At 92.6% G+C, this 24122-nt stretch overlaps 1 protein-coding gene across 1 annotated transcript in view; it reads right to left on the bottom strand.

The window, feature by feature from the left end:
* Nucleotides 1-23799, bottom strand: part of LOC125443298 (zinc finger CCCH domain-containing protein 18-like) — a 34150-nt gene extending 10351 nt beyond the window's left edge. Inside the window, exon 1 of the mRNA XM_048515317.1 lies at nucleotides 23785-23799. Within this exon, the coding sequence (XP_048371274.1) occupies nucleotides 23785-23799 (15 nt within the window). The remainder of the gene's footprint in view (nucleotides 1-23784) is intronic.
* Nucleotides 23800-24122: the final 323 nt, after the last annotated feature.

Genomic DNA, 24122 nt, shown 5'->3' with positions numbered 1-24122 from the left:
CCCCCCCCCCCACCCCCCCCCCCCCCCACCCCCCCCCCCCCCCACCCCCCCCCCCCCCCACCCCCCCCCCCCCCCACCCCCCCCCCCCCCCACCCCCCCCCCCCCCCACCCCCCCCCCCCCCCACCCCCCCCCCCCCCCACCCCCCCCCCCCCCCACCCCCCCCCCCCCCCACCCCCCCCCCCCCCCACCCCCCCCCCCCCCCACCCCCCCCCCCCCCCACCCCCCCCCCCCCCCACCCCCCCCCCCCCCCACCCCCCCCCCCCCCCACCCCCCCCCCCCCCCACCCCCCCCCCCCCCCACCCCCCCCCCCCCCCACCCCCCCCCCCCCCCACCCCCCCCCCCCCCCACCCCCCCCCCCCCCCACCCCCCCCCCCCCCCACCCCCCCCCCCCCCCACCCCCCCCCCCCCCCACCCCCCCCCCCCCCCACCCCCCCCCCCCCCCACCCCCCCCCCCCCCCACCCCCCCCCCCCCCCACCCCCCCCCCCCCCCACCCCCCCCCCCCCCCACCCCCCCCCCCCCCCACCCCCCCCCCCCCCCACCCCCCCCCCCCCCCACCCCCCCCCCCCCCCACCCCCCCCCCCCCCCACCCCCCCCCCCCCCCACCCCCCCCCCCCCCCACCCCCCCCCCCCCCCACCCCCCCCCCCCCCCACCCCCCCCCCCCCCCACCCCCCCCCCCCCCCACCCCCCCCCCCCCCCACCCCCCCCCCCCCCCACCCCCCCCCCCCCCCACCCCCCCCCCCCCCCACCCCCCCCCCCCCCCACCCCCCCCCCCCCCCACCCCCCCCCCCCCCCACCCCCCCCCCCCCCCACCCCCCCCCCCCCCCACCCCCCCCCCCCCCCACCCCCCCCCCCCCCCACCCCCCCCCCCCCCCACCCCCCCCCCCCCCCACCCCCCCCCCCCCCCACCCCCCCCCCCCCCCACCCCCCCCCCCCCCCACCCCCCCCCCCCCCCACCCCCCCCCCCCCCCACCCCCCCCCCCCCCCACCCCCCCCCCCCCCCACCCCCCCCCCCCCCCACCCCCCCCCCCCCCCACCCCCCCCCCCCCCCACCCCCCCCCCCCCCCACCCCCCCCCCCCCCCACCCCCCCCCCCCCCCACCCCCCCCCCCCCCCACCCCCCCCCCCCCCCACCCCCCCCCCCCCCCACCCCCCCCCCCCCCCACCCCCCCCCCCCCCCACCCCCCCCCCCCCCCACCCCCCCCCCCCCCCACCCCCCCCCCCCCCCACCCCCCCCCCCCCCCACCCCCCCCCCCCCCCACCCCCCCCCCCCCCCACCCCCCCCCCCCCCCACCCCCCCCCCCCCCCACCCCCCCCCCCCCCCACCCCCCCCCCCCCCCACCCCCCCCCCCCCCCACCCCCCCCCCCCCCCACCCCCCCCCCCCCCCACCCCCCCCCCCCCCCACCCCCCCCCCCCCCCACCCCCCCCCCCCCCCACCCCCCCCCCCCCCCACCCCCCCCCCCCCCCACCCCCCCCCCCCCCCACCCCCCCCCCCCCCCACCCCCCCCCCCCCCCACCCCCCCCCCCCCCCACCCCCCCCCCCCCCCACCCCCCCCCCCCCCCACCCCCCCCCCCCCCCACCCCCCCCCCCCCCCACCCCCCCCCCCCCCCACCCCCCCCCCCCCCCACCCCCCCCCCCCCCCACCCCCCCCCCCCCCCACCCCCCCCCCCCCCCACCCCCCCCCCCCCCCACCCCCCCCCCCCCCCACCCCCCCCCCCCCCCACCCCCCCCCCCCCCCACCCCCCCCCCCCCCCACCCCCCCCCCCCCCCACCCCCCCCCCCCCCCACCCCCCCCCCCCCCCACCCCCCCCCCCCCCCACCCCCCCCCCCCCCCACCCCCCCCCCCCCCCACCCCCCCCCCCCCCCACCCCCCCCCCCCCCCACCCCCCCCCCCCCCCACCCCCCCCCCCCCCCACCCCCCCCCCCCCCCACCCCCCCCCCCCCCCACCCCCCCCCCCCCCCACCCCCCCCCCCCCCCACCCCCCCCCCCCCCCACCCCCCCCCCCCCCCACCCCCCCCCCCCCCCACCCCCCCCCCCCCCCACCCCCCCCCCCCCCCACCCCCCCCCCCCCCCACCCCCCCCCCCCCCCACCCCCCCCCCCCCCCACCCCCCCCCCCCCCCACCCCCCCCCCCCCCCACCCCCCCCCCCCCCCACCCCCCCCCCCCCCCACCCCCCCCCCCCCCCACCCCCCCCCCCCCCCACCCCCCCCCCCCCCCACCCCCCCCCCCCCCCACCCCCCCCCCCCCCCACCCCCCCCCCCCCCCACCCCCCCCCCCCCCCACCCCCCCCCCCCCCCACCCCCCCCCCCCCCCACCCCCCCCCCCCCCCACCCCCCCCCCCCCCCACCCCCCCCCCCCCCCACCCCCCCCCCCCCCCACCCCCCCCCCCCCCCACCCCCCCCCCCCCCCACCCCCCCCCCCCCCCACCCCCCCCCCCCCCCACCCCCCCCCCCCCCCACCCCCCCCCCCCCCCACCCCCCCCCCCCCCCACCCCCCCCCCCCCCCACCCCCCCCCCCCCCCACCCCCCCCCCCCCCCACCCCCCCCCCCCCCCACCCCCCCCCCCCCCCACCCCCCCCCCCCCCCACCCCCCCCCCCCCCCACCCCCCCCCCCCCCCACCCCCCCCCCCCCCCACCCCCCCCCCCCCCCACCCCCCCCCCCCCCCACCCCCCCCCCCCCCCACCCCCCCCCCCCCCCACCCCCCCCCCCCCCCACCCCCCCCCCCCCCCACCCCCCCCCCCCCCCACCCCCCCCCCCCCCCACCCCCCCCCCCCCCCACCCCCCCCCCCCCCCACCCCCCCCCCCCCCCACCCCCCCCCCCCCCCACCCCCCCCCCCCCCCACCCCCCCCCCCCCCCACCCCCCCCCCCCCCCACCCCCCCCCCCCCCCACCCCCCCCCCCCCCCACCCCCCCCCCCCCCCACCCCCCCCCCCCCCCACCCCCCCCCCCCCCCACCCCCCCCCCCCCCCACCCCCCCCCCCCCCCACCCCCCCCCCCCCCCACCCCCCCCCCCCCCCACCCCCCCCCCCCCCCACCCCCCCCCCCCCCCACCCCCCCCCCCCCCCACCCCCCCCCCCCCCCACCCCCCCCCCCCCCCACCCCCCCCCCCCCCCACCCCCCCCCCCCCCCACCCCCCCCCCCCCCCACCCCCCCCCCCCCCCACCCCCCCCCCCCCCCACCCCCCCCCCCCCCCACCCCCCCCCCCCCCCACCCCCCCCCCCCCCCACCCCCCCCCCCCCCCACCCCCCCCCCCCCCCACCCCCCCCCCCCCCCACCCCCCCCCCCCCCCACCCCCCCCCCCCCCCACCCCCCCCCCCCCCCACCCCCCCCCCCCCCCACCCCCCCCCCCCCCCACCCCCCCCCCCCCCCACCCCCCCCCCCCCCCACCCCCCCCCCCCCCCACCCCCCCCCCCCCCCACCCCCCCCCCCCCCCACCCCCCCCCCCCCCCACCCCCCCCCCCCCCCACCCCCCCCCCCCCCCACCCCCCCCCCCCCCCACCCCCCCCCCCCCCCACCCCCCCCCCCCCCCACCCCCCCCCCCCCCCACCCCCCCCCCCCCCCACCCCCCCCCCCCCCCACCCCCCCCCCCCCCCACCCCCCCCCCCCCCCACCCCCCCCCCCCCCCACCCCCCCCCCCCCCCACCCCCCCCCCCCCCCACCCCCCCCCCCCCCCACCCCCCCCCCCCCCCACCCCCCCCCCCCCCCACCCCCCCCCCCCCCCACCCCCCCCCCCCCCCACCCCCCCCCCCCCCCACCCCCCCCCCCCCCCACCCCCCCCCCCCCCCACCCCCCCCCCCCCCCACCCCCCCCCCCCCCCACCCCCCCCCCCCCCCACCCCCCCCCCCCCCCACCCCCCCCCCCCCCCACCCCCCCCCCCCCCCACCCCCCCCCCCCCCCACCCCCCCCCCCCCCCACCCCCCCCCCCCCCCACCCCCCCCCCCCCCCACCCCCCCCCCCCCCCACCCCCCCCCCCCCCCACCCCCCCCCCCCCCCACCCCCCCCCCCCCCCACCCCCCCCCCCCCCCACCCCCCCCCCCCCCCACCCCCCCCCCCCCCCACCCCCCCCCCCCCCCACCCCCCCCCCCCCCCACCCCCCCCCCCCCCCACCCCCCCCCCCCCCCACCCCCCCCCCCCCCCACCCCCCCCCCCCCCCACCCCCCCCCCCCCCCACCCCCCCCCCCCCCCACCCCCCCCCCCCCCCACCCCCCCCCCCCCCCACCCCCCCCCCCCCCCACCCCCCCCCCCCCCCACCCCCCCCCCCCCCCACCCCCCCCCCCCCCCACCCCCCCCCCCCCCCACCCCCCCCCCCCCCCACCCCCCCCCCCCCCCACCCCCCCCCCCCCCCACCCCCCCCCCCCCCCACCCCCCCCCCCCCCCACCCCCCCCCCCCCCCACCCCCCCCCCCCCCCACCCCCCCCCCCCCCCACCCCCCCCCCCCCCCACCCCCCCCCCCCCCCACCCCCCCCCCCCCCCACCCCCCCCCCCCCCCACCCCCCCCCCCCCCCACCCCCCCCCCCCCCCACCCCCCCCCCCCCCCACCCCCCCCCCCCCCCACCCCCCCCCCCCCCCACCCCCCCCCCCCCCCACCCCCCCCCCCCCCCACCCCCCCCCCCCCCCACCCCCCCCCCCCCCCACCCCCCCCCCCCCCCACCCCCCCCCCCCCCCACCCCCCCCCCCCCCCACCCCCCCCCCCCCCCACCCCCCCCCCCCCCCACCCCCCCCCCCCCCCACCCCCCCCCCCCCCCACCCCCCCCCCCCCCCACCCCCCCCCCCCCCCACCCCCCCCCCCCCCCACCCCCCCCCCCCCCCACCCCCCCCCCCCCCCACCCCCCCCCCCCCCCACCCCCCCCCCCCCCCACCCCCCCCCCCCCCCACCCCCCCCCCCCCCCACCCCCCCCCCCCCCCACCCCCCCCCCCCCCCACCCCCCCCCCCCCCCACCCCCCCCCCCCCCCACCCCCCCCCCCCCCCACCCCCCCCCCCCCCCACCCCCCCCCCCCCCCACCCCCCCCCCCCCCCACCCCCCCCCCCCCCCACCCCCCCCCCCCCCCACCCCCCCCCCCCCCCACCCCCCCCCCCCCCCACCCCCCCCCCCCCCCACCCCCCCCCCCCCCCACCCCCCCCCCCCCCCACCCCCCCCCCCCCCCACCCCCCCCCCCCCCCACCCCCCCCCCCCCCCACCCCCCCCCCCCCCCACCCCCCCCCCCCCCCACCCCCCCCCCCCCCCACCCCCCCCCCCCCCCACCCCCCCCCCCCCCCACCCCCCCCCCCCCCCACCCCCCCCCCCCCCCACCCCCCCCCCCCCCCACCCCCCCCCCCCCCCACCCCCCCCCCCCCCCACCCCCCCCCCCCCCCACCCCCCCCCCCCCCCACCCCCCCCCCCCCCCACCCCCCCCCCCCCCCACCCCCCCCCCCCCCCACCCCCCCCCCCCCCCACCCCCCCCCCCCCCCACCCCCCCCCCCCCCCACCCCCCCCCCCCCCCACCCCCCCCCCCCCCCACCCCCCCCCCCCCCCACCCCCCCCCCCCCCCACCCCCCCCCCCCCCCACCCCCCCCCCCCCCCACCCCCCCCCCCCCCCACCCCCCCCCCCCCCCACCCCCCCCCCCCCCCACCCCCCCCCCCCCCCACCCCCCCCCCCCCCCACCCCCCCCCCCCCCCACCCCCCCCCCCCCCCACCCCCCCCCCCCCCCACCCCCCCCCCCCCCCACCCCCCCCCCCCCCCACCCCCCCCCCCCCCCACCCCCCCCCCCCCCCACCCCCCCCCCCCCCCACCCCCCCCCCCCCCCACCCCCCCCCCCCCCCACCCCCCCCCCCCCCCACCCCCCCCCCCCCCCACCCCCCCCCCCCCCCACCCCCCCCCCCCCCCACCCCCCCCCCCCCCCACCCCCCCCCCCCCCCACCCCCCCCCCCCCCCACCCCCCCCCCCCCCCACCCCCCCCCCCCCCCACCCCCCCCCCCCCCCACCCCCCCCCCCCCCCACCCCCCCCCCCCCCCACCCCCCCCCCCCCCCACCCCCCCCCCCCCCCACCCCCCCCCCCCCCCACCCCCCCCCCCCCCCACCCCCCCCCCCCCCCACCCCCCCCCCCCCCCACCCCCCCCCCCCCCCACCCCCCCCCCCCCCCACCCCCCCCCCCCCCCACCCCCCCCCCCCCCCACCCCCCCCCCCCCCCACCCCCCCCCCCCCCCACCCCCCCCCCCCCCCACCCCCCCCCCCCCCCACCCCCCCCCCCCCCCACCCCCCCCCCCCCCCACCCCCCCCCCCCCCCACCCCCCCCCCCCCCCACCCCCCCCCCCCCCCACCCCCCCCCCCCCCCACCCCCCCCCCCCCCCACCCCCCCCCCCCCCCACCCCCCCCCCCCCCCACCCCCCCCCCCCCCCACCCCCCCCCCCCCCCACCCCCCCCCCCCCCCACCCCCCCCCCCCCCCACCCCCCCCCCCCCCCACCCCCCCCCCCCCCCACCCCCCCCCCCCCCCACCCCCCCCCCCCCCCACCCCCCCCCCCCCCCACCCCCCCCCCCCCCCACCCCCCCCCCCCCCCACCCCCCCCCCCCCCCACCCCCCCCCCCCCCCACCCCCCCCCCCCCCCACCCCCCCCCCCCCCCACCCCCCCCCCCCCCCACCCCCCCCCCCCCCCACCCCCCCCCCCCCCCACCCCCCCCCCCCCCCACCCCCCCCCCCCCCCACCCCCCCCCCCCCCCACCCCCCCCCCCCCCCACCCCCCCCCCCCCCCACCCCCCCCCCCCCCCACCCCCCCCCCCCCCCACCCCCCCCCCCCCCCACCCCCCCCCCCCCCCACCCCCCCCCCCCCCCACCCCCCCCCCCCCCCACCCCCCCCCCCCCCCACCCCCCCCCCCCCCCACCCCCCCCCCCCCCCACCCCCCCCCCCCCCCACCCCCCCCCCCCCCCACCCCCCCCCCCCCCCACCCCCCCCCCCCCCCACCCCCCCCCCCCCCCACCCCCCCCCCCCCCCACCCCCCCCCCCCCCCACCCCCCCCCCCCCCCACCCCCCCCCCCCCCCACCCCCCCCCCCCCCCACCCCCCCCCCCCCCCACCCCCCCCCCCCCCCACCCCCCCCCCCCCCCACCCCCCCCCCCCCCCACCCCCCCCCCCCCCCACCCCCCCCCCCCCCCACCCCCCCCCCCCCCCACCCCCCCCCCCCCCCACCCCCCCCCCCCCCCACCCCCCCCCCCCCCCACCCCCCCCCCCCCCCACCCCCCCCCCCCCCCACCCCCCCCCCCCCCCACCCCCCCCCCCCCCCACCCCCCCCCCCCCCCACCCCCCCCCCCCCCCACCCCCCCCCCCCCCCACCCCCCCCCCCCCCCACCCCCCCCCCCCCCCACCCCCCCCCCCCCCCACCCCCCCCCCCCCCCACCCCCCCCCCCCCCCACCCCCCCCCCCCCCCACCCCCCCCCCCCCCCACCCCCCCCCCCCCCCACCCCCCCCCCCCCCCACCCCCCCCCCCCCCCACCCCCCCCCCCCCCCACCCCCCCCCCCCCCCACCCCCCCCCCCCCCCACCCCCCCCCCCCCCCACCCCCCCCCCCCCCCACCCCCCCCCCCCCCCACCCCCCCCCCCCCCCACCCCCCCCCCCCCCCACCCCCCCCCCCCCCCACCCCCCCCCCCCCCCACCCCCCCCCCCCCCCACCCCCCCCCCCCCCCACCCCCCCCCCCCCCCACCCCCCCCCCCCCCCACCCCCCCCCCCCCCCACCCCCCCCCCCCCCCACCCCCCCCCCCCCCCACCCCCCCCCCCCCCCACCCCCCCCCCCCCCCACCCCCCCCCCCCCCCACCCCCCCCCCCCCCCACCCCCCCCCCCCCCCACCCCCCCCCCCCCCCACCCCCCCCCCCCCCCACCCCCCCCCCCCCCCACCCCCCCCCCCCCCCACCCCCCCCCCCCCCCACCCCCCCCCCCCCCCACCCCCCCCCCCCCCCACCCCCCCCCCCCCCCACCCCCCCCCCCCCCCACCCCCCCCCCCCCCCACCCCCCCCCCCCCCCACCCCCCCCCCCCCCCACCCCCCCCCCCCCCCACCCCCCCCCCCCCCCACCCCCCCCCCCCCCCACCCCCCCCCCCCCCCACCCCCCCCCCCCCCCACCCCCCCCCCCCCCCACCCCCCCCCCCCCCCACCCCCCCCCCCCCCCACCCCCCCCCCCCCCCACCCCCCCCCCCCCCCACCCCCCCCCCCCCCCACCCCCCCCCCCCCCCACCCCCCCCCCCCCCCACCCCCCCCCCCCCCCACCCCCCCCCCCCCCCACCCCCCCCCCCCCCCACCCCCCCCCCCCCCCACCCCCCCCCCCCCCCACCCCCCCCCCCCCCCACCCCCCCCCCCCCCCACCCCCCCCCCCCCCCACCCCCCCCCCCCCCCACCCCCCCCCCCCCCCACCCCCCCCCCCCCCCACCCCCCCCCCCCCCCACCCCCCCCCCCCCCCACCCCCCCCCCCCCCCACCCCCCCCCCCCCCCACCCCCCCCCCCCCCCACCCCCCCCCCCCCCCACCCCCCCCCCCCCCCACCCCCCCCCCCCCCCACCCCCCCCCCCCCCCACCCCCCCCCCCCCCCACCCCCCCCCCCCCCCACCCCCCCCCCCCCCCACCCCCCCCCCCCCCCACCCCCCCCCCCCCCCACCCCCCCCCCCCCCCACCCCCCCCCCCCCCCACCCCCCCCCCCCCCCACCCCCCCCCCCCCCCACCCCCCCCCCCCCCCACCCCCCCCCCCCCCCACCCCCCCCCCCCCCCACCCCCCCCCCCCCCCACCCCCCCCCCCCCCCACCCCCCCCCCCCCCCACCCCCCCCCCCCCCCACCCCCCCCCCCCCCCACCCCCCCCCCCCCCCACCCCCCCCCCCCCCCACCCCCCCCCCCCCCCACCCCCCCCCCCCCCCACCCCCCCCCCCCCCCACCCCCCCCCCCCCCCACCCCCCCCCCCCCCCACCCCCCCCCCCCCCCACCCCCCCCCCCCCCCACCCCCCCCCCCCCCCACCCCCCCCCCCCCCCACCCCCCCCCCCCCCCACCCCCCCCCCCCCCCACCCCCCCCCCCCCCCACCCCCCCCCCCCCCCACCCCCCCCCCCCCCCACCCCCCCCCCCCCCCACCCCCCCCCCCCCCCACCCCCCCCCCCCCCCACCCCCCCCCCCCCCCACCCCCCCCCCCCCCCACCCCCCCCCCCCCCCACCCCCCCCCCCCCCCACCCCCCCCCCCCCCCACCCCCCCCCCCCCCCACCCCCCCCCCCCCCCACCCCCCCCCCCCCCCACCCCCCCCCCCCCCCACCCCCCCCCCCCCCCACCCCCCCCCCCCCCCACCCCCCCCCCCCCCCACCCCCCCCCCCCCCCACCCCCCCCCCCCCCCACCCCCCCCCCCCCCCACCCCCCCCCCCCCCCACCCCCCCCCCCCCCCACCCCCCCCCCCCCCCACCCCCCCCCCCCCCCACCCCCCCCCCCCCCCACCCCCCCCCCCCCCCACCCCCCCCCCCCCCCACCCCCCCCCCCCCCCACCCCCCCCCCCCCCCACCCCCCCCCCCCCCCACCCCCCCCCCCCCCCACCCCCCCCCCCCCCCACCCCCCCCCCCCCCCACCCCCCCCCCCCCCCACCCCCCCCCCCCCCCACCCCCCCCCCCCCCCACCCCCCCCCCCCCCCACCCCCCCCCCCCCCCACCCCCCCCCCCCCCCACCCCCCCCCCCCCCCACCCCCCCCCCCCCCCACCCCCCCCCCCCCCCACCCCCCCCCCCCCCCACCCCCCCCCCCCCCCACCCCCCCCCCCCCCCACCCCCCCCCCCCCCCACCCCCCCCCCCCCCCACCCCCCCCCCCCCCCACCCCCCCCCCCCCCCACCCCCCCCCCCCCCCACCCCCCCCCCCCCCCACCCCCCCCCCCCCCCACCCCCCCCCCCCCCCACCCCCCCCCCCCCCCACCCCCCCCCCCCCCCACCCCCCCCCCCCCCCACCCCCCCCCCCCCCCACCCCCCCCCCCCCCCACCCCCCCCCCCCCCCACCCCCCCCCCCCCCCACCCCCCCCCCCCCCCACCCCCCCCCCCCCCCACCCCCCCCCCCCCCCACCCCCCCCCCCCCCCACCCCCCCCCCCCCCCACCCCCCCCCCCCCCCACCCCCCCCCCCCCCCACCCCCCCCCCCCCCCACCCCCCCCCCCCCCCACCCCCCCCCCCCCCCACCCCCCCCCCCCCCCACCCCCCCCCCCCCCCACCCCCCCCCCCCCCCACCCCCCCCCCCCCCCACCCCCCCCCCCCCCCACCCCCCCCCCCCCCCACCCCCCCCCCCCCCCACCCCCCCCCCCCCCCACCCCCCCCCCCCCCCACCCCCCCCCCCCCCCACCCCCCCCCCCCCCCACCCCCCCCCCCCCCCACCCCCCCCCCCCCCCACCCCCCCCCCCCCCCACCCCCCCCCCCCCCCACCCCCCCCCCCCCCCACCCCCCCCCCCCCCCACCCCCCCCCCCCCCCACCCCCCCCCCCCCCCACCCCCCCCCCCCCCCACCCCCCCCCCCCCCCACCCCCCCCCCCCCCCACCCCCCCCCCCCCCCACCCCCCCCCCCCCCCACCCCCCCCCCCCCCCACCCCCCCCCCCCCCCACCCCCCCCCCCCCCCACCCCCCCCCCCCCCCACCCCCCCCCCCCCCCACCCCCCCCCCCCCCCACCCCCCCCCCCCCCCACCCCCCCCCCCCCCCACCCCCCCCCCCCCCCACCCCCCCCCCCCCCCACCCCCCCCCCCCCCCACCCCCCCCCCCCCCCACCCCCCCCCCCCCCCACCCCCCCCCCCCCCCACCCCCCCCCCCCCCCACCCCCCCCCCCCCCCACCCCCCCCCCCCCCCACCCCCCCCCCCCCCCACCCCCCCCCCCCCCCACCCCCCCCCCCCCCCACCCCCCCCCCCCCCCACCCCCCCCCCCCCCCACCCCCCCCCCCCCCCACCCCCCCCCCCCCCCACCCCCCCCCCCCCCCACCCCCCCCCCCCCCCACCCCCCCCCCCCCCCACCCCCCCCCCCCCCCACCCCCCCCCCCCCCCACCCCCCCCCCCCCCCACCCCCCCCCCCCCCCACCCCCCCCCCCCCCCACCCCCCCCCCCCCCCACCCCCCCCCCCCCCCACCCCCCCCCCCCCCCACCCCCCCCCCCCCCCACCCCCCCCCCCCCCCACCCCCCCCCCCCCCCACCCCCCCCCCCCCCCACCCCCCCCCCCCCCCACCCCCCCCCCCCCCCACCCCCCCCCCCCCCCACCCCCCCCCCCCCCCACCCCCCCCCCCCCCCACCCCCCCCCCCCCCCACCCCCCCCCCCCCCCACCCCCCCCCCCCCCCACCCCCCCCCCCCCCCACCCCCCCCCCCCCCCACCCCCCCCCCCCCCCACCCCCCCCCCCCCCCACCCCCCCCCCCCCCCACCCCCCCCCCCCCCCACCCCCCCCCCCCCCCACCCCCCCCCCCCCCCACCCCCCCCCCCCCCCACCCCCCCCCCCCCCCACCCCCCCCCCCCCCCACCCCCCCCCCCCCCCACCCCCCCCCCCCCCCACCCCCCCCCCCCCCCACCCCCCCCCCCCCCCACCCCCCCCCCCCCCCACCCCCCCCCCCCCCCACCCCCCCCCCCCCCCACCCCCCCCCCCCCCCACCCCCCCCCCCCCCCACCCCCCCCCCCCCCCACCCCCCCCCCCCCCCACCCCCCCCCCCCCCCACCCCCCCCCCCCCCCACCCCCCCCCCCCCCCACCCCCCCCCCCCCCCACCCCCCCCCCCCCCCACCCCCCCCCCCCCCCACCCCCCCCCCCCCCCACCCCCCCCCCCCCCCACCCCCCCCCCCCCCCACCCCCCCCCCCCCCCACCCCCCCCCCCCCCCACCCCCCCCCCCCCCCACCCCCCCCCCCCCCCACCCCCCCCCCCCCCCACCCCCCCCCCCCCCCACCCCCCCCCCCCCCCACCCCCCCCCCCCCCCACCCCCCCCCCCCCCCACCCCCCCCCCCCCCCACCCCCCCCCCCCCCCACCCCCCCCCCCCCCCACCCCCCCCCCCCCCCACCCCCCCCCCCCCCCACCCCCCCCCCCCCCCACCCCCCCCCCCCCCCACCCCCCCCCCCCCCCACCCCCCCCCCCCCCCACCCCCCCCCCCCCCCACCCCCCCCCCCCCCCACCCCCCCCCCCCCCCACCCCCCCCCCCCCCCACCCCCCCCCCCCCCCACCCCCCCCCCCCCCCACCCCCCCCCCCCCCCACCCCCCCCCCCCCCCACCCCCCCCCCCCCCCACCCCCCCCCCCCCCCACCCCCCCCCCCCCCCACCCCCCCCCCCCCCCACCCCCCCCCCCCCCCACCCCCCCCCCCCCCCACCCCCCCCCCCCCCCACCCCCCCCCCCCCCCACCCCCCCCCCCCCCCACCCCCCCCCCCCCCCACCCCCCCCCCCCCCCACCCCCCCCCCCCCCCACCCCCCCCCCCCCCCACCCCCCCCCCCCCCCACCCCCCCCCCCCCCCACCCCCCCCCCCCCCCACCCCCCCCCCCCCCCACCCCCCCCCCCCCCCACCCCCCCCCCCCCCCACCCCCCCCCCCCCCCACCCCCCCCCCCCCCCACCCCCCCCCCCCCCCACCCCCCCCCCCCCCCACCCCCCCCCCCCCCCACCCCCCCCCCCCCCCACCCCCCCCCCCCCCCACCCCCCCCCCCCCCCACCCCCCCCCCCCCCCACCCCCCCCCCCCCCCACCCCCCCCCCCCCCCACCCCCCCCCCCCCCCACCCCCCCCCCCCCCCACCCCCCCCCCCCCCCACCCCCCCCCCCCCCCACCCCCCCCCCCCCCCACCCCCCCCCCCCCCCACCCCCCCCCCCCCCCACCCCCCCCCCCCCCCACCCCCCCCCCCCCCCACCCCCCCCCCCCCCCACCCCCCCCCCCCCCCACCCCCCCCCCCCCCCACCCCCCCCCCCCCCCACCCCCCCCCCCCCCCACCCCCCCCCCCCCCCACCCCCCCCCCCCCCCACCCCCCCCCCCCCCCACCCCCCCCCCCCCCCACCCCCCCCCCCCCCCACCCCCCCCCCCCCCCACCCCCCCCCCCCCCCACCCCCCCCCCCCCCCACCCCCCCCCCCCCCCACCCCCCCCCCCCCCCACCCCCCCCCCCCCCCACCCCCCCCCCCCCCCACCCCCCCCCCCCCCCACCCCCCCCCCCCCCCACCCCCCCCCCCCCCCACCCCCCCCCCCCCCCACCCCCCCCCCCCCCCACCCCCCCCCCCCCCCACCCCCCCCCCCCCCCACCCCCCCCCCCCCCCACCCCCCCCCCCCCCCACCCCCCCCCCCCCCCACCCCCCCCCCCCCCCACCCCCCCCCCCCCCCACCCCCCCCCCCCCCCACCCCCCCCCCCCCCCACCCCCCCCCCCCCCCACCCCCCCCCCCCCCCACCCCCCCCCCCCCCCACCCCCCCCCCCCCCCACCCCCCCCCCCCCCCACCCCCCCCCCCCCCCACCCCCCCCCCCCCCCACCCCCCCCCCCCCCCACCCCCCCCCCCCCCCACCCCCCCCCCCCCCCACCCCCCCCCCCCCCCACCCCCCCCCCCCCCCACCCCCCCCCCCCCCCACCCCCCCCCCCCCCCACCCCCCCCCCCCCCCACCCCCCCCCCCCCCCACCCCCCCCCCCCCCCACCCCCCCCCCCCCCCACCCCCCCCCCCCCCCACCCCCCCCCCCCCCCACCCCCCCCCCCCCCCACCCCCCCCCCCCCCCACCCCCCCCCCCCCCCACCCCCCCCCCCCCCCACCCCCCCCCCCCCCCACCCCCCCCCCCCCCCACCCCCCCCCCCCCCCACCCCCCCCCCCCCCCACCCCCCCCCCCCCCCACCCCCCCCCCCCCCCACCCCCCCCCCCCCCCACCCCCCCCCCCCCCCACCCCCCCCCCCCCCCACCCCCCCCCCCCCCCACCCCCCCCCCCCCCCACCCCCCCCCCCCCCCACCCCCCCCCCCCCCCACCCCCCCCCCCCCCCACCCCCCCCCCCCCCCACCCCCCCCCCCCCCCACCCCCCCCCCCCCCCACCCCCCCCCCCCCCCACCCCCCCCCCCCCCCACCCCCCCCCCCCCCCACCCCCCCCCCCCCCCACCCCCCCCCCCCCCCACCCCCCCCCCCCCCCACCCCCCCCCCCCCCCACCCCCCCCCCCCCCCACCCCCCCCCCCCCCCACCCCCCCCCCCCCCCACCCCCCCCCCCCCCCACCCCCCCCCCCCCCCACCCCCCCCCCCCCCCACCCCCCCCCCCCCCCACCCCCCCCCCCCCCCACCCCCCCCCCCCCCCACCCCCCCCCCCCCCCACCCCCCCCCCCCCCCACCCCCCCCCCCCCCCACCCCCCCCCCCCCCCACCCCCCCCCCCCCCCACCCCCCCCCCCCCCCACCCCCCCCCCCCCCCACCCCCCCCCCCCCCCACCCCCCCCCCCCCCCACCCCCCCCCCCCCCCACCCCCCCCCCCCCCCACCCCCCCCCCCCCCCACCCCCCCCCCCCCCCACCCCCCCCCCCCCCCACCCCCCCCCCCCCCCACCCCCCCCCCCCCCCACCCCCCCCCCCCCCCACCCCCCCCCCCCCCCACCCCCCCCCCCCCCCACCCCCCCCCCCCCCCACCCCCCCCCCCCCCCACCCCCCCCCCCCCCCACCCCCCCCCCCCCCCACCCCCCCCCCCCCCCACCCCCCCCCCCCCCCACCCCCCCCCCCCCCCACCCCCCCCCCCCCCCACCCCCCCCCCCCCCCACCCCCCCCCCCCCCCACCCCCCCCCCCCCCCACCCCCCCCCCCCCCCACCCCCCCCCCCCCCCACCCCCCCCCCCCCCCACCCCCCCCCCCCCCCACCCCCCCCCCCCCCCACCCCCCCCCCCCCCCACCCCCCCCCCCCCCCACCCCCCCCCCCCCCCACCCCCCCCCCCCCCCACCCCCCCCCCCCCCCACCCCCCCCCCCCCCCACCCCCCCCCCCCCCCACCCCCCCCCCCCCCCACCCCCCCCCCCCCCCACCCCCCCCCCCCCCCACCCCCCCCCCCCCCCACCCCCCCCCCCCCCCACCCCCCCCCCCCCCCACCCCCCCCCCCCCCCACCCCCCCCCCCCCCCACCCCCCCCCCCCCCCACCCCCCCCCCCCCCCACCCCCCCCCCCCCCCACCCCCCCCCCCCCCCACCCCCCCCCCCCCCCACCCCCCCCCCCCCCCACCCCCCCCCCCCCCCACCCCCCCCCCCCCCCACCCCCCCCCCCCCCCACCCCCCCCCCCCCCCACCCCCCCCCCCCCCCACCCCCCCCCCCCCCCACCCCCCCCCCCCCCCACCCCCCCCCCCCCCCACCCCCCCCCCCCCCCACCCCCCCCCCCCCCCACCCCCCCCCCCCCCCACCCCCCCCCCCCCCCACCCCCCCCCCCCCCCACCCCCCCCCCCCCCCACCCCCCCCCCCCCCCACCCCCCCCCCCCCCCACCCCCCCCCCCCCCCACCCCCCCCCCCCCCCACCCCCCCCCCCCCCCACCCCCCCCCCCCCCCACCCCCCCCCCCCCCCACCCCCCCCCCCCCCCACCCCCCCCCCCCCCCACCCCCCCCCCCCCCCACCCCCCCCCCCCCCCACCCCCCCCCCCCCCCACCCCCCCCCCCCCCCACCCCCCCCCCCCCCCACCCCCCCCCCCCCCCACCCCCCCCCCCCCCCACCCCCCCCCCCCCCCACCCCCCCCCCCCCCCACCCCCCCCCCCCCCCACCCCCCCCCCCCCCCACCCCCCCCCCCCCCCACCCCCCCCCCCCCCCACCCCCCCCCCCCCCCACCCCCCCCCCCCCCCACCCCCCCCCCCCCCCACCCCCCCCCCCCCCCACCCCCCCCCCCCCCCACCCCCCCCCCCCCCCACCCCCCCCCCCCCCCACCCCCCCCCCCCCCCACCCCCCCCCCCCCCCACCCCCCCCCCCCCCCACCCCCCCCCCCCCCCACCCCCCCCCCCCCCCACCCCCCCCCCCCCCCACCCCCCCCCCCCCCCACCCCCCCCCCCCCCCACCCCCCCCCCCCCCCACCCCCCCCCCCCCCCACCCCCCCCCCCCCCCACCCCCCCCCCCCCCCACCCCCCCCCCCCCCCACCCCCCCCCCCCCCCACCCCCCCCCCCCCCCACCCCCCCCCCCCCCCACCCCCCCCCCCCCCCACCCCCCCCCCCCCCCACCCCCCCCCCCCCCCACCCCCCCCCCCCCCCACCCCCCCCCCCCCCCACCCCCCCCCCCCCCCACCCCCCCCCCCCCCCACCCCCCCCCCCCCCCACCCCCCCCCCCCCCCACCCCCCCCCCCCCCCACCCCCCCCCCCCCCCACCCCCCCCCCCCCCCACCCCCCCCCCCCCCCACCCCCCCCCCCCCCCACCCCCCCCCCCCCCCACCCCCCCCCCCCCCCACCCCCCCCCCCCCCCACCCCCCCCCCCCCCCACCCCCCCCCCCCCCCACCCCCCCCCCCCCCCACCCCCCCCCCCCCCCACCCCCCCCCCCCCCCACCCCCCCCCCCCCCCACCCCCCCCCCCCCCCACCCCCCCCCCCCCCCACCCCCCCCCCCCCCCACCCCCCCCCCCCCCCACCCCCCCCCCCCCCCACCCCCCCCCCCCCCCACCCCCCCCCCCCCCCACCCCCCCCCCCCCCCACCCCCCCCCCCCCCCACCCCCCCCCCCCCCCACCCCCCCCCCCCCCCACCCCCCCCCCCCCCCACCCCCCCCCCCCCCCACCCCCCCCCCCCCCCACCCCCCCCCCCCCCCACCCCCCCCCCCCCCCACCCCCCCCCCCCCCCACCCCCCCCCCCCCCCACCCCCCCCCCCCCCCACCCCCCCCCCCCCCCACCCCCCCCCCCCCCCACCCCCCCCCCCCCCCACCCCCCCCCCCCCCCACCCCCCCCCCCCCCCACCCCCCCCCCCCCCCACCCCCCCCCCCCCCCACCCCCCCCCCCCCCCACCCCCCCCCCCCCCCACCCCCCCCCCCCCCCACCCCCCCCCCCCCCCACCCCCCCCCCCCCCCACCCCCCCCCCCCCCCACCCCCCCCCCCCCCCACCCCCCCCCCCCCCCACCCCCCCCCCCCCCCACCCCCCCCCCCCCCCACCCCCCCCCCCCCCCACCCCCCCCCCCCCCCACCCCCCCCCCCCCCCACCCCCCCCCCCCCCCACCCCCCCCCCCCCCCACCCCCCCCCCCCCCCACCCCCCCCCCCCCCCACCCCCCCCCCCCCCCACCCCCCCCCCCCCCCACCCCCCCCCCCCCCCACCCCCCCCCCCCCCCACCCCCCCCCCCCCCCACCCCCCCCCCCCCCCACCCCCCCCCCCCCCCACCCCCCCCCCCCCCCACCCCCCCCCCCCCCCACCCCCCCCCCCCCCCACCCCCCCCCCCCCCCACCCCCCCCCCCCCCCACCCCCCCCCCCCCCCACCCCCCCCCCCCCCCACCCCCCCCCCCCCCCACCCCCCCCCCCCCCCACCCCCCCCCCCCCCCACCCCCCCCCCCCCCCACCCCCCCCCCCCCCCACCCCCCCCCCCCCCCACCCCCCCCCCCCCCCACCCCCCCCCCCCCCCACCCCCCCCCCCCCCCACCCCCCCCCCCCCCCACCCCCCCCCCCCCCCACCCCCCCCCCCCCCCACCCCCCCCCCCCCCCACCCCCCCCCCCCCCCACCCCCCCCCCCCCCCACCCCCCCCCCCCCCCACCCCCCCCCCCCCCCACCCCCCCCCCCCCCCACCCCCCCCCCCCCCCACCCCCCCCCCCCCCCACCCCCCCCCCCCCCCACCCCCCCCCCCCCCCACCCCCCCCCCCCCCCACCCCCCCCCCCCCCCACCCCCCCCCCCCCCCACCCCCCCCCCCCCCCACCCCCCCCCCCCCCCACCCCCCCCCCCCCCCACCCCCCCCCCCCCCCACCCCCCCCCCCCCCCACCCCCCCCCCCCCCCACCCCCCCCCCCCCCCACCCCCCCCCCCCCCCACCCCCCCCCCCCCCCACCCCCCCCCCCCCCCACCCCCCCCCCCCCCCACCCCCCCCCCCCCCCACCCCCCCCCCCCCCCACCCCCCCCCCCCCCCACCCCCCCCCCCCCCCACCCCCCCCCCCCCCCACCCCCCCCCCCCCCCACCCCCCCCCCCCCCCACCCCCCCCCCCCCCCACCCCCCCCCCCCCCCACCCCCCCCCCCCCCCACCCCCCCCCCCCCCCACCCCCCCCCCCCCCCACCCCCCCCCCCCCCCACCCCCCCCCCCCCCCACCCCCCCCCCCCCCCACCCCCCCCCCCCCCCACCCCCCCCCCCCCCCACCCCCCCCCCCCCCCACCCCCCCCCCCCCCCACCCCCCCCCCCCCCCACCCCCCCCCCCCCCCACCCCCCCCCCCCCCCACCCCCCCCCCCCCCCACCCCCCCCCCCCCCCACCCCCCCCCCCCCCCACCCCCCCCCCCCCCCACCCCCCCCCCCCCCCACCCCCCCCCCCCCCCACCCCCCCCCCCCCCCACCCCCCCCCCCCCCCACCCCCCCCCCCCCCCACCCCCCCCCCCCCCCACCCCCCCCCCCCCCCACCCCCCCCCCCCCCCACCCCCCCCCCCCCCCACCCCCCCCCCCCCCCACCCCCCCCCCCCCCCACCCCCCCCCCCCCCCACCCCCCCCCCCCCCCACCCCCCCCCCCCCCCACCCCCCCCCCCCCCCACCCCCCCCCCCCCCCACCCCCCCCCCCCCCCACCCCCCCCCCCCCCCACCCCCCCCCCCCCCCACCCCCCCCCCCCCCCACCCCCCCCCCCCCCCACCCCCCCCCCCCCCCACCCCCCCCCCCCCCCACCCCCCCCCCCCCCCACCCCCCCCCCCCCCCACCCCCCCCCCCCCCCACCCCCCCCCCCCCCCACCCCCCCCCCCCCCCACCCCCCCCCCCCCCCACCCCCCCCCCCCCCCACCCCCCCCCCCCCCCACCCCCCCCCCCCCCCACCCCCCCCCCCCCCCACCCCCCCCCCCCCCCACCCCCCCCCCCCCCCACCCCCCCCCCCCCCCACCCCCCCCCCCCCCCACCCCCCCCCCCCCCCACCCCCCCCCCCCCCCACCCCCCCCCCCCCCCACCCCCCCCCCCCCCCACCCCCCCCCCCCCCCACCCCCCCCCCCCCCCACCCCCCCCCCCCCCCACCCCCCCCCCCCCCCACCCCCCCCCCCCCCCACCCCCCCCCCCCCCCACCCCCCCCCCCCCCCACCCCCCCCCCCCCCCACCCCCCCCCCCCCCCACCCCCCCCCCCCCCCACCCCCCCCCCCCCCCACCCCCCCCCCCCCCCACCCCCCCCCCCCCCCACCCCCCCCCCCCCCCACCCCCCCCCCCCCCCACCCCCCCCCCCCCCCACCCCCCCCCCCCCCCACCCCCCCCCCCCCCCACCCCCCCCCCCCCCCACCCCCCCCCCCCCCCACCCCCCCCCCCCCCCACCCCCCCCCCCCCCCACCCCCCCCCCCCCCCACCCCCCCCCCCCCCCACCCCCCCCCCCCCCCACCCCCCCCCCCCCCCACCCCCCCCCCCCCCCACCCCCCCCCCCCCCCACCCCCCCCCCCCCCCACCCCCCCCCCCCCCCACCCCCCCCCCCCCCCACCCCCCCCCCCCCCCACCCCCCCCCCCCCCCACCCCCCCCCCCCCCCACCCCCCCCCCCCCCCACCCCCCCCCCCCCCCACCCCCCCCCCCCCCCACCCCCCCCCCCCCCCACCCCCCCCCCCCCCCACCCCCCCCCCCCCCCACCCCCCCCCCCCCCCACCCCCCCCCCCCCCCACCCCCCCCCCCCCCCACCCCCCCCCCCCCCCACCCCCCCCCCCCCCCACCCCCCCCCCCCCCCACCCCCCCCCCCCCCCACCCCCCCCCCCCCCCACCCCCCCCCCCCCCCACCCCCCCCCCCCCCCACCCCCCCCCCCCCCCACCCCCCCCCCCCCCCACCCCCCCCCCCCCCCACCCCCCCCCCCCCCCACCCCCCCCCCCCCCCACCCCCCCCCCCCCCCACCCCCCCCCCCCCCCACCCCCCCCCCCCCCCACCCCCCCCCCCCCCCACCCCCCCCCCCCCCCACCCCCCCCCCCCCCCACCCCCCCCCCCCCCCACCCCCCCCCCCCCCCACCCCCCCCCCCCCCCACCCCCCCCCCCCCCCACCCCCCCCCCCCCCCACCCCCCCCCCCCCCCACCCCCCCCCCCCCCCACCCCCCCCCCCCCCCACCCCCCCCCCCCCCCACCCCCCCCCCCCCCCACCCCCCCCCCCCCCCACCCCCCCCCCCCCCCACCCCCCCCCCCCCCCACCCCCCCCCCCCCCCACCCCCCCCCCCCCCCACCCCCCCCCCCCCCCACCCCCCCCCCCCCCCACCCCCCCCCCCCCCCACCCCCCCCCCCCCCCACCCCCCCCCCCCCCCACCCCCCCCCCCCCCCACCCCCCCCCCCCCCCACCCCCCCCCCCCCCCACCCCCCCCCCCCCCCACCCCCCCCCCCCCCCACCCCCCCCCCCCCCCACCCCCCCCCCCCCCCACCCCCCCCCCCCCCCACCCCCCCCCCCCCCCACCCCCCCCCCCCCCCACCCCCCCCCCCCCCCACCCCCCCCCCCCCCCACCCCCCCCCCCCCCCACCCCCCCCCCCCCCCACCCCCCCCCCCCCCCACCCCCCCCCCCCCCCACCCCCCCCCCCCCCCACCCCCCCCCCCCCCCACCCCCCCCCCCCCCCACCCCCCCCCCCCCCCACCCCCCCCCCCCCCCACCCCCCCCCCCCCCCACCCCCCCCCCCCCCCACCCCCCCCCCCCCCCACCCCCCCCCCCCCCCACCCCCCCCCCCCCCCACCCCCCCCCCCCCCCACCCCCCCCCCCCCCCACCCCCCCCCCCCCCCACCCCCCCCCCCCCCCACCCCCCCCCCCCCCCACCCCCCCCCCCCCCCACCCCCCCCCCCCCCCACCCCCCCCCCCCCCCACCCCCCCCCCCCCCCACCCCCCCCCCCCCCCACCCCCCCCCCCCCCCACCCCCCCCCCCCCCCACCCCCCCCCCCCCCCACCCCCCCCCCCCCCCACCCCCCCCCCCCCCCACCCCCCCCCCCCCCCACCCCCCCCCCCCCCCACCCCCCCCCCCCCCCACCCCCCCCCCCCCCCACCCCCCCCCCCCCCCACCCCCCCCCCCCCCCACCCCCCCCCCCCCCCACCCCCCCCCCCCCCCACCCCCCCCCCCCCCCACCCCCCCCCCCCCCCACCCCCCCCCCCCCCCACCCCCCCCCCCCCCCACCCCCCCCCCCCCCCACCCCCCCCCCCCCCCACCCCCCCCCCCCCCCACCCCCCCCCCCCCCCACCCCCCCCCCCCCCCACCCCCCCCCCCCCCCACCCCCCCCCCCCCCCACCCCCCCCCCCCCCCACCCCCCCCCCCCCCCACCCCCCCCCCCCCCCACCCCCCCCCCCCCCCACCCCCCCCCCCCCCCACCCCCCCCCCCCCCCACCCCCCCCCCCCCCCACCCCCCCCCCCCCCCACCCCCCCCCCCCCCCACCCCCCCCCCCCCCCACCCCCCCCCCCCCCCACCCCCCCCCCCCCCCACCCCCCCCCCCCCCCACCCCCCCCCCCCCCCACCCCCCCCCCCCCCCACCCCCCCCCCCCCCCACCCCCCCCCCCCCCCACCCCCCCCCCCCCCCACCCCCCCCCCCCCCCACCCCCCCCCCCCCCCACCCCCCCCCCCCCCCACCCCCCCCCCCCCCCACCCCCCCCCCCCCCCACCCCCCCCCCCCCCCACCCCCCCCCCCCCCCACCCCCCCCCCCCCCCACCCCCCCCCCCCCCCACCCCCCCCCCCCCCCACCCCCCCCCCCCCCCACCCCCCCCCCCCCCCACCCCCCCCCCCCCCCACCCCCCCCCCCCCCCACCCCCCCCCCCCCCCACCCCCCCCCCCCCCCACCCCCCCCCCCCCCCACCCCCCCCCCCCCCCACCCCCCCCCCCCCCCACCCCCCCCCCCCCCCACCCCCCCCCCCCCCCACCCCCCCCCCCCCCCACCCCCCCCCCCCCCCACCCCCCCCCCCCCCCACCCCCCCCCCCCCCCACCCCCCCCCCCCCCCACCCCCCCCCCCCCCCACCCCCCCCCCCCCCCACCCCCCCCCCCCCCCACCCCCCCCCCCCCCCACCCCCCCCCCCCCCCACCCCCCCCCCCCCCCACCCCCCCCCCCCCCCACCCCCCCCCCCCCCCACCCCCCCCCCCCCCCACCCCCCCCCCCCCCCACCCCCCCCCCCCCCCACCCCCCCCCCCCCCCACCCCCCCCCCCCCCCACCCCCCCCCCCCCCCACCCCCCCCCCCCCCCACCCCCCCCCCCCCCCACCCCCCCCCCCCCCCACCCCCCCCCCCCCCCACCCCCCCCCCCCCCCACCCCCCCCCCCCCCCACCCCCCCCCCCCCCCACCCCCCCCCCCCCCCACCCCCCCCCCCCCCCACCCCCCCCCCCCCCCACCCCCCCCCCCCCCCACCCCCCCCCCCCCCCACCCCCCCCCCCCCCCACCCCCCCCCCCCCCCACCCCCCCCCCCCCCCACCCCCCCCCCCCCCCACCCCCCCCCCCCCCCACCCCCCCCCCCCCCCACCCCCCCCCCCCCCCACCCCCCCCCCCCCCCACCCCCCCCCCCCCCCACCCCCCCCCCCCCCCACCCCCCCCCCCCCCCACCCCCCCCCCCCCCCACCCCCCCCCCCCCCCACCCCCCCCCCCCCCCACCCCCCCCCCCCCCCACCCCCCCCCCCCCCCACCCCCCCCCCCCCCCACCCCCCCCCCCCCCCACCCCCCCCCCCCCCCACCCCCCCCCCCCCCCACCCCCCCCCCCCCCCACCCCCCCCCCCCCCCACCCCCCCCCCCCCCCACCCCCCCCCCCCCCCACCCCCCCCCCCCCCCACCCCCCCCCCCCCCCACCCCCCCCCCCCCCCACCCCCCCCCCCCCCCACCCCCCCCCCCCCCCACCCCCCCCCCCCCCCACCCCCCCCCCCCCCCACCCCCCCCCCCCCCCACCCCCCCCCCCCCCCACCCCCCCCCCCCCCCACCCCCCCCCCCCCCCACCCCCCCCCCCCCCCACCCCCCCCCCCCCCCACCCCCCCCCCCCCCCACCCCCCCCCCCCCCCACCCCCCCCCCCCCCCACCCCCCCCCCCCCCCACCCCCCCCCCCCCCCACCCCCCCCCCCCCCCACCCCCCCCCCCCCCCACCCCCCCCCCCCCCCACCCCCCCCCCCCCCCACCCCCCCCCCCCCCCACCCCCCCCCCCCCCCACCCCCCCCCCCCGCCACCCCCACCCCCCCACACCTCCCCCGCCCCCACTCCACTCCCGCCCCCCGCCCCCCCCCCCCCCCCCCACCCCCCCCCCCCCCCACCCCCACCCCCCCCCACACCCACCCCCCCCCCCCCACCCCCCCCCCCCCACACCCACACCCCCACCCCCCCACCCACCCCCACACACCCCCACCCCCCCACACCCACACCCCCCCCCCCCCCCCCCCCCCCCCCCCCCCACCCCGAGCCCCCCCCCCCCCCCCACGCCCGCCGGCCCCCCCCCCACCCCCCCCCCCCCCCACCCCCCCAGAGGCTGATGGGAATTGTAGTTCCTGAACATCTGGAGAGCCGCAGGTTCCCTACCCCTGTTCTAGGCCATGCTGCTATCTGCCAATAAAGGTTTCTGATCACAATAATTGAATCCTATATGTGTCCAGATCCAGGGCTTAACACCACTGGGGTGAGCATCCCCTTTCGTGATTAGCTGCCATTTCTAAACGATATTCGAATCTCTCAGTCTCCCCACCCACCCAGGTTCCTCCCTACACTTCACCTTTTACAAATATCAGGTTTCTCCTCAACAAGGGGGTGTAGAAATGCATTCCTGTTTCTCCTTCCATTATGTGGAAAACCCACTTTCTCAGCCCCCATCACCCACCACTCCTCAGCCCCAAGCTTCACTTCTGACAAGTTCCTTTGGCATTGTGCACAAATGAGGCCATTGCCCTTTTCCCATCAGGGGTGAGGACCCCTCTTCAGGGAACGAAGACAAGCTCTGCCCCATCACTCCCTACCATGGCAATGTCCCCCAGGCCACCCCCAGAAGAAGTGTCGCACCAGATCAGCCCCAAGGCCCATCTAGCCTAGCAGCCCTCCTGCCATAGTGGCCAACCAGATGACCCATGACGGCCACAAGCCCAGCGAGCCGGCTACTGCCTCCCTTGGCTGCTCTTCCTGAACATGGAGGATCGTCC

This window comes from Sphaerodactylus townsendi, linkage group LG14 (genome assembly GCF_021028975.2).
Source record: "Sphaerodactylus townsendi isolate TG3544 linkage group LG14, MPM_Stown_v2.3, whole genome shotgun sequence".
NCBI classification, from domain to species: Eukaryota; Metazoa; Chordata; class Lepidosauria; order Squamata; family Sphaerodactylidae; genus Sphaerodactylus; species Sphaerodactylus townsendi.
Note: the sequence above shows the minus strand (reverse complement) of the source record. Positions and strands in the feature narration are given on the sequence as shown.